This window comes from Streptopelia decaocto (assembly GCF_964273445.1).
Source record: "Streptopelia decaocto genome assembly, chromosome: 3".
NCBI classification, from domain to species: Eukaryota; Metazoa; Chordata; class Aves; order Columbiformes; family Columbidae; genus Streptopelia; species Streptopelia decaocto.
This window is the reverse complement of record NC_138656.1, coordinates 88,175,671-88,189,273: the sequence shown is the minus strand read 5'-3', so window position 1 is coordinate 88,189,273 and position 13,603 is coordinate 88,175,671. Positions and strand designations below refer to the sequence as shown.

Below are 13,603 nucleotides of genomic sequence, written 5' to 3'. Positions count from 1 at the left end.
TACAGGGTGCAGAGGATTAGAATTGTGAAGTGTGGCATACTTAGTAGTCATTTCAGACTAGAGGTTATGTCATCAGGGTAGGGAGTATACTGAATCCTGTAAATAAGTATTTGTGTGCATTAAATAAATGATAAAAATATTGGTAAATTTTTGGTCTTTTTTTTAATCCAAAAACCAAGACTGCCTTTTCTTCAATTCAGTCATGTTTACCTCTAGATAAAAATGGCTCCGAAGTAGTATCTGAAAGGGTGGTCATCTCTTGTCCAACCAGAGGGCTGCTCTCTCCTCCATCAAACATTCCAAAAACATTTACCTTATAGGTAGTTCCTGCCCTGCAATAGTTAAAGAAAGGCACTGTAACTAAAGTTACTTGGCTAACTAAAAGCTGAAATTTCACTTATGAAATTCTCACAGAAAAATATCCCCCATGGAAAAGATGTTAAAAAGTGAAGCCCAAAGACTTCCACAAGAGAATGAAGTTTTGACAATGTAAAACCTGAATCTAGATTCCATACTTAAATTTATAGCTTTCTTCATTCAAGTAATTTAAGACTAATTAAGGCTAATATGATAAGTAATTAATGATTCTACTTTAGTATATTTGCATAACAGATTTTGACGTGGTCTTAAGCCTACTTTATAAATCCAGGCCTCCAGGAAAATAAATCAAGAACTAAACTAGGCTTTTTTTAACATGAGGTAAGGAACTTTTGGGAGGAAACTTTAGAAATCCCAACTTTCTCCAGTGTCCCATTAGCTTTCTCATATGTGAAAAGCAGAATATAACCTCTGCCCACATCTTTGCCTCCTTCAGTTCCTGTGAGAAGTGATTTGAATAAGCTCACAAAAAGCCCTGCCAGGTGCCTTTCAGAGACTGCATAACAAGATCCTTATAGCTTATTGACAAAATTACTTCCTTACTTACAGTAGATTTTGCCAGGCATTTCAATCCCAGATCATGATTGAACCCTAAGCTGAAGTTATTTACAAAAAAAAAAAAAGGACATGAATTATTATTATCCATACCTAAGCTCCTCCAATACCACTGTGCTGTCATATGGCCCAACTATTAATTCTCCAAGACTCCTGTCATCTTCAGTAGGGTGGAAAGTTACTTTGTACCCCTTCACTCGCCCTGGGGCTGGCTCCCAGGTTACTCGGAAACTTGACATAGTTGAATCAGAAGTTCTCAGATTTCTAGGTGGCTTAAAAGGAGATGCTGCAAGGATGGAAAAATGGATTTAAATCAGGACTGGTTATGGAAACAAATAAATAAATAAATAAGTATGCTTTTATGTAAAAATCTATATGCAAATCTCATTTTAGTGGCAGCCCTAAATTCTTTGTGTCTTTCCTTTGACATAAAGACAAGTATGAAGAGGTGAAAGGTGAGATTCACTTCATTTAATTTTAGCCATCTAACCAACAGCTAAGTGGGTATGTTTGTGACCAAGGCTCCCTCTACGGTCAACAGACTGAGGGAAAGATAGCAATTCATCTTGCCTATCTTAAACCTCCATCTGATCTTCCAACAAATATTGGCAATAGGTGAACTAACCACCATCAGTCTTCCTCTTCATTAATTATAGACTAGCCTTCTCTCTTTTAAATGGCAACAAGCAGGTGAGCCATATAGATCAAAAGAGAGATATGGGAACAGCTTCCCCTCAAATGGACACCGGAAAAATCAGAATTTACTGCAGGCAAAAGTTACAGCCAGCTAATACTCAGTCACCAGTATCACTTTTCAAGCTGCTCCCTCAGAGTTCTGGGTCTCACAGGTCAGAGCATGGAGAGGACGGAAGCAAGAAAGTTTTTGTAGAAAAGGTCCTGCCAACAGTCCTCTCTCTTTACATGCTCAGAGCCTGGCAGTTCAAGCAACTTCACCAACCACAGTATGTCAAAAAATAATTCTTCAGAGGAGTGCCAGCCAAACAGCATGAGGTTTTTAGGTCAAGAGCAGCTTCCTCTGAAGACTGATGGCTACCCAGTGCAGGTCAGTATTCAGAGACAGACAGTGGTCAATAAGCCTGCTGCTACCTTCAGCGTCACTTTTGCTCCTGCATCAATCTGAAGTGCAGTCATAGAAATACTGCAGCAGCATAATCTCAAAGTTGTAAAAATGGGAATTAGAGTAAATGGAAAGTCAGCACTATAGCTTTGGAGTGAAAATGTGGAGGGGAAAAAGTGAGTTTGTCTTATCCCTATGCCTATGCAATAATTTAACCATAGCTGAAAGGTCATAAATATCCTCAGATTGTGAATTCTGCTAAGAAACAGTGGACACAAGTCCAGTATTTTCAACCAGAGTTTACACTGTATTTACACTCTCAATATCAACACTAAAAAGCTGTGCTCAGACTATGCCATAGTGAAGTTTCCAATAAATCAAACCTCTAACATTTTCTTCAGTTTGCATATAAATTCATGATCTTGGCAGACTCTGCTATACTTTTCTGTGTATCATGGTTATTAATTTTAAGCACAAAACTTTAATTATCAAATCGTGTACTAACTTGTAATACATACCTGTTGTTCCTTCTGCTTTTCTTGATTTTCCTTGTCCAAAATCATAAATTGGAACAACACTGAGGTCATATGTAGTTCGCGGCTTAAGTCGCTTTAACACTATGCTTGTAGCAGGGGCATTTACTCTTCCAAACATCTGTCTTCCTCCAGTGCGTGGTCGGTAGTACACACGATAAGACAAGACTTTCCCAGGTGAAGGCTGCCATGTAACTCTCATTGAATTTTCTGTCTCGTTGTCTACTGTCACAGTCCTGGCATTTGGTGACACTTTTCAGTGTAAAAATATGGATAAATGTTTACTTTGTCACATAAAGATATGTTCAAATGCATGCCTACAAAATTCCTACATTAATAAAATTTAAAAAAAAAAAAATAAGTGCCCTCTTTAAAATTACAGTATTTTATTGTGGGGAAGACACAGGGAAATTTCGGAGACCATTGTTAAATTATCTTTTAATTGCAATTGTCTAAAAAAATATAAGTGTTTTTTCCAGTACAGAGGAAAAAAGAGGGGGGTAAAAAAAAAAAAAAAAAATGAAGTATAAATTACATGATGACACAGCAGAATTGGGAGTTTTATTTAGCCACACTTTTCAATAATCTGTTAAGCAATGGATTCAGCACTCTCAAAATGAGAGTGATAAACTATAAAGCCATTGGTTTTTTATGAACACAATGTCCTATACAGTTTAGATTTTGTAAGTTTTGAATTTGCAGTTCTGATAATCTACTGGTAAATACCTAAACTGCTGGGTGTTGGGCTGCATACAAACTATCCTGCAAATTGTGGTGAGTGACTTTTCAAATGCTTGGAAAATCACTAACCACTGTTTGCAGGATAGTATATGTGCTGAAATAGGCACATCAACTAATAAAACATTTTCTCTACAAATTGCAGCACTCAGCTTCTAAGAGATATTTTCCAGAGTGTACAAATTTTACAAATGATCTGAAGTGAACTGAAAGGTATGTAATGCTGGCTGTCAGCTGGAATAAGCCATCTAGGTTTTGGCAAAACAGAACCTTCTTGGCATGCCAGAATTGGTCCATATTTCATCACACGGTAAGGCAGGCTTTGCAGGCTGCGGTATCCTCTCCCAGTCCTAGGAACTGAGGCTTTCTAATTGTGTTTGCAAAAGAAAGATACAGTGCTAGTTAGTCTCAGGTCTGGGTCTATCGATAGGCCTGACAGCAAGTTCCTTTAGGAGCAACAAACAACACGACCAAGCTGTCTACTTAACCTGGAAAAGGCTGGAGAGCTAATGTTGCTGTTCTTGCAAAAAGAAGGAAGGTGGAGGGTAGCAGTCTGCTTTGGCTCTGGGGAGTCAGCTCTTACCAATGGCAGCAATCCCTACTCTTGCAAGACCTTAAGAGCAGCTCTACTGGGTCAAGGACAAAGGTTAACATAGTTCAGCAGCCTGTCTCCAACAGTAGTCAAAACAGATGCTTAGGAACGAGAACAAGAACGTGTAAACACATATGTTGCTTGCCCAGAGCACTCCCTCAGGCTTTGTCTTCACATGACCCCTTTAGGCAAACAACAGAAACATCAAGGCTGATCCAGGGCATCCCTTCATTCATTTTGTCTTGCCTACTTGCCAGTTCTTGCTGTACAGCAATAACCTATCCCTGGCCCCTCAGTGTTTTTCACTTTGCCTAAACTGCAGGAGGGACTTGAGGCTGCTTTGACTAATAGTACCTAATGTTTATCAAATAAGAAAAAAGATGAGCTTCGGGAAAGGTAAATAACAAACATCAAAATCACCCAGTGAGCCTCAGTTTGAAGACTGTGAAGACTGGAAAGGGAAATAGCTTGGGAAGGAAATTAATTGATTCTGTAGGCATTTACCCCACCATTTCTCCTTATTTTATCCATAATATTTCTTCCCCCTGATTTCCAGCAGTTACACAAAACCTATGACAGTCTGGCTTCGAAGTAATTTGCAGACAAAATCACATCTAAAGCTGGAAGTAATTATTGCTGAATCCAGATCTACATGACATAGAAGATGTTTTCCTTGTTTTTCATGGTCAAGCAAAAATCCAGAGTTGACTGATCCACGGTGGCATTTTGTTATTAGGGGGAGGGGGAGCCACTTTTCAGGAAAAAAACAAAACTAAGAAAAATAAGGTCCATTTTCTTTAAAATACAATGATTTTACCAAGAACAAAATGCTACATACGGTAGTAATGTTGTGCTACACTCACCATCAGTAAAAGCCTCTCCTTCTACTGGGTCTCCCTCTCCACTGCTGTAGGTTGCATATACTGAAATCCTGTATTTAGTCTCTGGCTCCAAGCCTTCTAGCACAGCATCCACTGTTTTTCCAGGGACCCTCTTCTCTCCCATTGTATCATCATAAAGTGATTTCCATACTATCCTATAATCATTAACTGCTCCTGGAGCTGGTGTCCATGATAACCCAACTGTAGTGTCAGTTATGTCTGTTGTAACCAAATTACGTGGCGAACCACGTTCTGCAAGAAATAAAAGAGCAAATATTCTAAAGTACAAATAGTGACAGTTAGCAAGGCACAAATGGAGAAGCAAATCGATCATAAGCGCAAAATCAAACTTTTCACATCAATATTAGTTTGAATAACATATATTTGTAGTTTCAAGAGGAAACTGATGGAATTTTCAACAAAATGTTTAAAGCTGACTTTAGACTATGAATCATTCTAACCCTTATCATGCAGGATATTTAGCAGTTTTGCTTTAGAATATGTAAAATAAAAATGGCATAAATCAGAGACTTGGAATGTGCTTAGATGTGCTACAGCTCATTTGAGTAGGTTTTAAGTCTCAAGTAAATAATTTTATTTCATTCATCTTCATCCTCATATGTGTAACTTTCTTCTGAGGAGTAAATAAAAGATTTTCACCTGAGTGAAACAGTCCTTTCTCTGACAAACTTATCTTCTTATTTAATAGCACTATTCTTATCTTCCAGAGTACCACTTACCAGATCTACCAGCTATGTCATTTTATGTTTATAACTAATGTGCAGTGTGTTTACTTCATGCCACAGTTACAGTAGAAAACATTCTCCATCTTTCCACTCATAAGACTTGTACCTCTTTCCTCTCTGTAGTTTGTTCCAGCCAGCTTGGAATGAAGGAAACAGCTCATTAGTCTGTGAAATCCAGTTGTCAGCTGAATGCATGAGTCTCACCTAACACACCAGAGTAATTCCACTGCTTTAATATGGAGCTTATGGCTCTGAAGTGGTGCAGTGAAAGATGTGCCTCTGTTTAATGTTTAATGTACATTTATAACATATGTTCAATTTTCCTATTCCAGTGGCTGGCTTTTGATGGCAGGAAAGGAGCACTGACTGGTGGGTTTAGTGCAACGGCTTCACCGTTAGCAAAATCTGCAAAAGGGATCTACAAAACCAGATCCACATACACACAGAAGCGCTTGATTCTTTGGTGTGTATCTGTGTGGCCTACAGGACACTCCTGAGAGACGGCTTAGCAAGAGGACTTCAACACTTGAGGTGGTCTCACGGCCTCACAGTTAAGTTTACCTACAATGATAAAAATGTATCCCTATACTATACCACAGCAGCCACAGGACCAGAGTCAAATTTTGAACACAGAGAAATTAAGTTCCTATCCAATTTCCACTGCTTAGGCTCATTACAAGAACAGTCCTCACTGTTTTCAGAAGCATAAAGAAGCTTCAGTCCAAGACTGAGCAACTAGTTGCTCAGTCATATAACGTGTTTTCACTTTTCATATTCATTTGTCTTTTGTTTCCACCACAAATCTGCAACATTTCCAAACCTAATCCCACAGGACCAAACAGAACTATTAATACCCATAGAAAGACTTCATTTTGGAAATATCTCATAGCCAGCACAACTTCATTAAAACTGAGTGAATGAATCCCACTTGGCTTAACGATTAATAGAAATTAATATTGACCTATCTGAAAACAATGTTTACATTATAATAAAGATTCATCAGATACACAGATTACAGATCAGATACACAGATTACAGAATCGGAGGGTATCACAAAGCTGACTCTCAAATATAGCAAGTAGAGCATGTAACAGTATTCCTTTGTGTTATGGAGGGGTTTCTGATTTTAATTCACAGTCTTGGGACATCCTACCATGTTCTTCTGGAGGTGATTCTTTTAATACCCTAACTCTACATCGGTTCTTACAATTTTACTCTTCAAACCAATTTTTATCTTTACAATATAAATCACCACAAATTATGGCATGTTCTATTAAAAAAAAAAAAAGTTAAGGTACAGTGGTTTTGGTAAAGTTAACTTGTTTATCATTTCACAACAGCCGTTTCATATAGTGAAAAAGTTTTAGTGAAAAGGCCTGATTCAACTCATGCTTCATGCAGTCTCACTGAATTCAATGACTACACTAAACGAAAGCCAGGGTTGAATCTAAACTCCAAAGACCAATTTTCCTGGAAGCCTGAAAAAAAGATTTGCCTTCAAAAGTAAATTACACCAATTTTTCTGTCTGCTCTTAAGCTTTTACTCCCAAATCTTGGCTTTTTCATACAATAAAGAAAATATTAAGGCAATCCAAATGGAAAAAATATGGAAAACCTAACTTGATAGAATGCACAGATGTCTCACAATAAAAACCTTTCTTTCCATATTTTAATGTAATATAAATATACAAGTCACTTTACTTTGGCTACTTTAAAACATGGCTCTGCCACAACATGATTTCAGTATTAAAGTATCTGCTACCACAGCACAATTTTTTGCAAGCCTACTCCTGGATGCTACAGCTAATGATACATGTTGGAAAGACTGCAAAAATAAGTGCATATTTAAAACGATTATTAATTAAGTCATTACTGAGGTCGTTAAATAACAGAGAAAAATAATTTGTTTGGAATAGACTGTAATGAACACCAGTTACTGTAATATGTTGGTTCTGAAAGAAATATCCTTTGGAACTAAATGTCTTTTTTATAAGGCAAGGTAAGAGAGGGAAAAGGGACTGGGATTTCTACCAAACCACTAGAACTAAATGGAAAATTTTTACTTCAAACAGTTGGAAACTGCTGACAAGACAACTTACCTACTAAAGGAAATTAGACTTTTTATATGTTACCCTGCAACTGAGAACATTTCTTTAACATAACACACTAACTTGATTTGCACCTCATGTGTGAGGTGGAAGTTGACTGACAGCTTTTTTCTGCTTCACTGGATCTCCTACAAGTGTTTTTGTATTAGGGGAGCAGCTGTGTTTAAGATGCAGTCCAACTGTAAGTCTTAAATTATTAGGATTCCATCAAGTAAGCTGCTACACTCAGAGTCAAGAAATGTATTCATGTTCCACAGTAACACTGGTATATTGTAGTGACTAGCAAACAGCAGTCAGACCTGTGAGATATTTTCCCTTGGATTAAAACAAAATACCTAGTTACTTAATTTATGTTTAAAAAAAAAATAAAACAACAACAGTAACAACTAAGCAGTCATTCTGTTCTTTGTTCCACATGTTCAGAAATGCCTGTTGTACACCCACTTCTTGCTTGCTTGGTTAAACAGAATGGATAAGGAACATGGAAAGACAATGCAGACTGTAAGAAAGAAAACCGCTGGCTGGCTGGCTCACAAGTGGTTAACAATCAAAAGACTCCCGCTTTTTCCTGACTTGAAGTAAAAGTTAAAGTGCCCATCACTTCATACAGCCCCCCCAGTCGTCAGCAATTATCCCTTAACAGGCACTAGGGCCTGTGATGCTCTGAAGCACTGAAGCAGCTGGTGTAAGCACAGCTGTAAGCCATGGTATGTACACAGTAGAACAAGCTGCTTGCACAGACAGGCCAAACCCCTGCCTGGGCAAGCAATCCAGTCACTGGTTTCAGACTCTCTTCAACAGTCTTTAGCTCAGAGCTACAGTCTGCCTCCAGTCCCTCGTATGTCTCTACCATCACTCCGTGCAGACACACTCTCAAAAATTAACTTCATAATTTTCAGACAGGTGCTTTTACACCCAGTTCTGGATTTTTGCTATGTCCAGTTTTTGTGCTAAGTTTTCCCACTATAGTATGCCAGAGACACAATATAATATTAAGAGTTTCCCTGTGTCCACTTGGCTCACTTCCCATGGTTCTCCAACAGTCACTGTTGTTATTGAACACAAGACTGTGAATCAGCTAAAATTAAAATGTTGACGTCCATAAAAGTCAAATGGCTTTATTCAAATGGCCTTTCCCCTCAGAAACATTTACACAACTCCAGCTGATTTCCATGGGAGTTGTACATGCAGTTAAGGCCCAAATTTAAACAATTTTCTGTATGTGCTCTTAAAAACAGCTTTCAAAATCAATCTGCAGCAGTAAATTTCATGCAGAGCCATGGATTTTTTTCAGCTAAACAAAGGATTGATCTAAGCCAGCATCCTAAAAGCTCAGAATCAACTAAATAAATGAACCTTCTCTTGCAGAGACATATACTAAAATTTTATGGCCTGAGTCCTGCATTGTTTACAATGGGGATATGTCAGGAGTATCCCATTAGGTCAGCAGGGTAAGTTGTCACAGCCAAGGATCCAAGTGCACACATCAGATGAGATGGTAGCAGATGGCCCTGTTAGAGCAGGTCTCTTGCTCTTCTGCTAGCGGAAATGGAGAAAGACGTGAAGCTGCAAACCAGGACAGTTCTGACCCAAAACAGAGGAACTTTGGCCAGAGCACTCCTGAGTCCCTGTTCTAGGATAAAGCCAACAGGAATTCATACTCAGTCCGTTTAACATTTTATCTGTCTTTTCCAACAGTTAACCAGTTAACACTGCTCTCGACTGTCTGGAAATATCTTCTTATTTTTCATTCAACCTTCCCCTGTGCTTTTTTTTTTTGATACATATTTCACTTCCTATGTAAAACAAAAATAATTGTCCACAGATTATCAAAAGTCAGTTTCAAATGCCAGACTCCAAAATCTTGGAATGTATAATTTTAACAATGCATGAAACAGCATTAAATCTTCTGAGGACACTGAGTCCTTGTTTCTCTTGGGACGGAAGCAGCACTATGCAGTCTGAACATTACGTAAAGTCCCTGTGATTTGCTAAAAACCTCATTGTAATGAAATGTCAGTTGAATTTGTACTAGTCTGTCTGTAGGAGGTCATTCATTTCTAAAGCATTCTTATGTTGCTATAGAAACACCCCAAAGAAATAATTTACTTACCAAAGAACTTCTATCCATTTTCTGACCAAAAAAGAGCCCCGCCCTACCCCCCTAAAAAAAAAACCAAAAAAACAAAAAAACACTGAACGAAGAAATGTTTACAACATAAAATAAAACTGAAAATTGACACAGTCATTACCACCTTTCTAATATATTCCTTTAGTACAGCCTAATTCTCACAGCACAAATAGCTACCCATCAACAGGGTGGCAGGATTGGGCCTTATTTCTCTGAAATATAATGATTCTCATTCTAAAGGGAAAGAGACTATGACATAACTATTTCTCGAATTTATCTCCTGAACATAATACACCAAACCTCATATTGTTCCTTCTAAAATGTACAAAAGAAAGAAAATGTTGTTATCTCTGCTAATGTAAACTAGCAGTTGCATTTATTTAAAAAAACTATGTCCTCTTATGCCAACAGTATTTCTATCTATCTTAGGAATTTCACTTTGAAATTTCTCAGTACAAGCAAGATGGGAATGTGACCCTTGATTCTTTTTCGGGGAAAAAAAATAAAAGCTATTTTTCTAAATTGCTCTGAAACTTGTATTTAAAAGTGTAATGACTCCCCTGCTTAGAGTCAGTAACTGAAATACTCTCAAATCTGTTCTGAAAAATATATAAATGCCAACAAAAAAAAAAAAGACACTCATAAAATAGATATGCAGCTTTCAAACTTTTCAGACATTCATTAGGATTAAACATTTCTGTGTAGGTTGCTTAATCTAGCAATGCATTTGTTTCTCTTTAAAACAACTTCAAATTATGAAAGTTAATCTCTTTAGCAGCTAATGTACAGTATGTTCTTTTCATCTGACAGCACGCCTTTGGGCAGAAAACCAAATTCTTGCCAGACTTGCAACCATCTCCTTTATTAAAAAACAGATTAGAAAAACAGTAGCTCTTGCAAACTGCTCGCTGTCTGTTGCATTTATGCTCACTGCCCTCACCACGTTTATAATTGTATTTTATTTCTAGTAAATGATGGCTTGGGTAAGACCATATGATCACCAAGAAACTTGAAAGCCAAATGGTTTCTTTGGGGTGTTTGGGGATAAGAGGGAGACTTTTCCCTTAGGCATTTCTGTGGGTGTTTCTTGCTTGTTCTCTAGTCTGTATTATGCATCACTGAATACAACCACCAGCGCTAACTTGTTTAGTTCCCTCAGTTTTCTTGTTCCATCACACAGCAAAGGGCAGCCTGCACTGATTTAATTTACTTTAGCAGTTCCAATGACTTTGTGTGAGCTGTGGGGAATCACAGCCAACAAAATGTGTCTGAGGAAAATTTTTCCATGGCACCTTTATAGAAGGGCTCCAACTCAAAGCTGCCTAGTGAAGGATCACCATGCACTTTTGAAAGTGAGAGGATAAAAGTGGGGAGTTTTCTACAGCGCATATTTTGCACGTGTGGTTATGTTTAATGCAGTATGAAATATAAAGCCCCAGAACTTTCACCTCCGGACAGTACTTCATATATGCAGACAAAATCAGCCAGTAACTGAAAGAGGCTGTATAAAAGATTGGAACACTATAAATTTTCTAAAATCTGGAATACTGAAGAAGAAAAGCACACTCCTTCAGCAGAGGAACAAAAACATTGTTTCCCTTTTCCCACTCCACAAACACATAAACAATATAAACCCATTATCTCTGAATAACGATTACCTGTATGGTATGGAATAGCACCCTCAGAAATGAATAATTTTCTGATTAGTCACTTGCTAAACTCTCTGTACCATGTTGTCTGTGAACAGTTCACAAAATTCTGATCCTCTGGCATGTGTTTATCTTTGGGCTGGACCAGATATCTATGTAAACAGTTTGTGGAAGAGATTATCTACAGTTACTTGGGGGGATATTTGCAATCTCTGCTTTATGCAGAGAAACAATAAGGTTAAGCATATACTTAGCAAAAAGAAAAACAAAAGGAGAAGCAGAGATTACCCATCTGGTACATGATCTCGAGCACACAGAATGGTTGATGGGTTTGTGTGGTTTTCCTGAGCAAGCCATTTCAAAACACTGAAAAACTGCCCTGCAAGGGCAAAACAGAGGAAGAGGAGGAACTTCCAAGGGCCATTTGTAACTGCTCCAAACTACTTTGCAGAAAACATACACAAATGAAGGACCTTCAATGAATGTCTGGGCAGACATGTTCTTGCAAATCATGTTAAAGCAGTCTAGAAGATTATCAGTTTTTCTTTCTCTGCTGAAGGCTACCCTTGCAACCAAGACAGAGTAACTGACCATGTGGGTTGTCCTACTACTTGCAGAGTAAAATATATCATTACTGAAGGCAGTAAGAATGTTTGTCTACACCCTTAGTCATAGGAGACCATTTAGTGACTCATTAAAATTCCATAAGCATCCAAGACCTTGGATTTTGCATTTCCTGCCACTTGATTATACGATTGCTGGAGAAGCTACTGTATCCACCTCCTCTTTACCCACTTTCTTATTAATTCTGAAATATTCACTACATCCAAACTGTTTTCTCTTAGACTACATATCGATACCATAAACTAACTGCCCCAGTTTGAAAAGCAATCTCAAACGTTGCTCTTGATATAATGATGGCCTGCAACTACAGCATCACTGACTGAATAGGTTTGGTGAGAATTCATATGGTGAAGACATCAAGTAAACCCCACTGGGATTCCTGATACAGGAAAATACTTAAGTGCTCAGTACTTCACTGCCGTTGGCAATGAAAAACACACACCACATTATTTTGTTTCTCAGACACCATGGCTCATGGAAAAAGTAACTGAAAAACTAAACACTTTTTTATGCTTCCTTTCACAGCTTTTTTGTCATTACTGTTGATAAGTTTATTTCTCCAGGAGTTAAGATCTGTCCCATTCCCAGCCTCAGTCAGACAAATTATTTCAGCTAATACTTAAGTATTCTCTTCACCAACCTGTGTAACTTTTCAGCTGAGTCCAAACATGTTTATTTTAGCTTCACAGGCAGCATGACTTATTTTTTCAAGTAAATTTCTATACTAAGCTTTGAAGTTTGAATGTTACCTTTTAGTTCCAAAACTGCAATCCTTTTATTCTTAATTGCCTGGTTTTCCTCAAAGGTTTTGTCTTTTTGTCATTCAATGAGGTAAGACAGTGCCATACAATGAAATATTGTCTTATATGTACTTCAACAGATATTCTGAGAATCTTTCACAACATTAGTCAGAGAGTGTTTCAAAATATCTATGGACCATGTCCAAAGAATTTTGGCCTAATTCAAGTATTTTATTACCACATGAAACTGCAGATATGCTGATTACTTAAATACATGGTGGATGTTCCATAAGAAAACATCATGATTTATGCCTCTGCTGTCATGCAAACTGAAGTTTGTATTCTATTCATTACATTCGATCATCCAGTAATGACTGACATCTGTATATGCTCTTACTAACATTTTATCTAACCGAAGAAAATGTAATATACAGCTTTAATGTGAAGAGTAATGCTTTCTTGAGTGCAACCTGACAGGATTTTCAAATCCAGTTGAATCTTCAAAGGATATGCATTTGAGTCACAAAGCTATACCTGTCAAAATTATGAAAGTAATTTTAAATTTGGGTTTCTCCCAGCTGAGGAACTGAATAAAAAGCAATCCAGCTAAGTGACAGGATGCTCATTTATTCATATTTATCACAAGACAACATTGGTCGCAGAATGTTTGGCATAAGGTTTTAAAGTAAAACCTCTTGCAGGAATGCTTCCGTGTCTTTTTAAGTGCAACATCTACTTTAGACTCCCTGTGGTTGCATATAAATACATTCATGAGCTATAGCCAACTGTCCTTTTGAATTCTTTGACTCTTCTTATTGACAGTTTATCACTGCAGAAAGTCCAAATCAGA

The 13,603-nt window shown here is 37.6% G+C and overlaps 1 protein-coding gene across 7 annotated transcripts in view; it reads right to left on the bottom strand.

Annotated features, from left to right (window-relative positions):
- COL12A1 (collagen type XII alpha 1 chain) overlaps nucleotides 1–13,603 on the bottom strand; it is a 101,481-nt gene that overhangs the window by 63,590 nt on the left and 24,288 nt on the right. For 6 of the 7 annotated variants that reach the window (XM_082047963.1, XM_082047964.1, XM_082047965.1 and 3 more), the window contains 4 exons: nucleotides 4,738–5,007; nucleotides 2,530–2,796; nucleotides 1,027–1,219; nucleotides 211–332 (listed from right to left, as the gene is read on the bottom strand). The exons of the other annotated variant lie outside the window; for it this stretch is intronic. In XM_082047963.1, coding sequence (XP_081904089.1) covers nucleotides 211–332; nucleotides 1,027–1,219; nucleotides 2,530–2,796; nucleotides 4,738–5,007 — 852 coding nt within the window. The remainder of the gene's footprint in view (nucleotides 1–210; nucleotides 333–1,026; nucleotides 1,220–2,529; nucleotides 2,797–4,737; nucleotides 5,008–13,603) is intronic. 7 annotated transcript variants of the gene reach the window in all.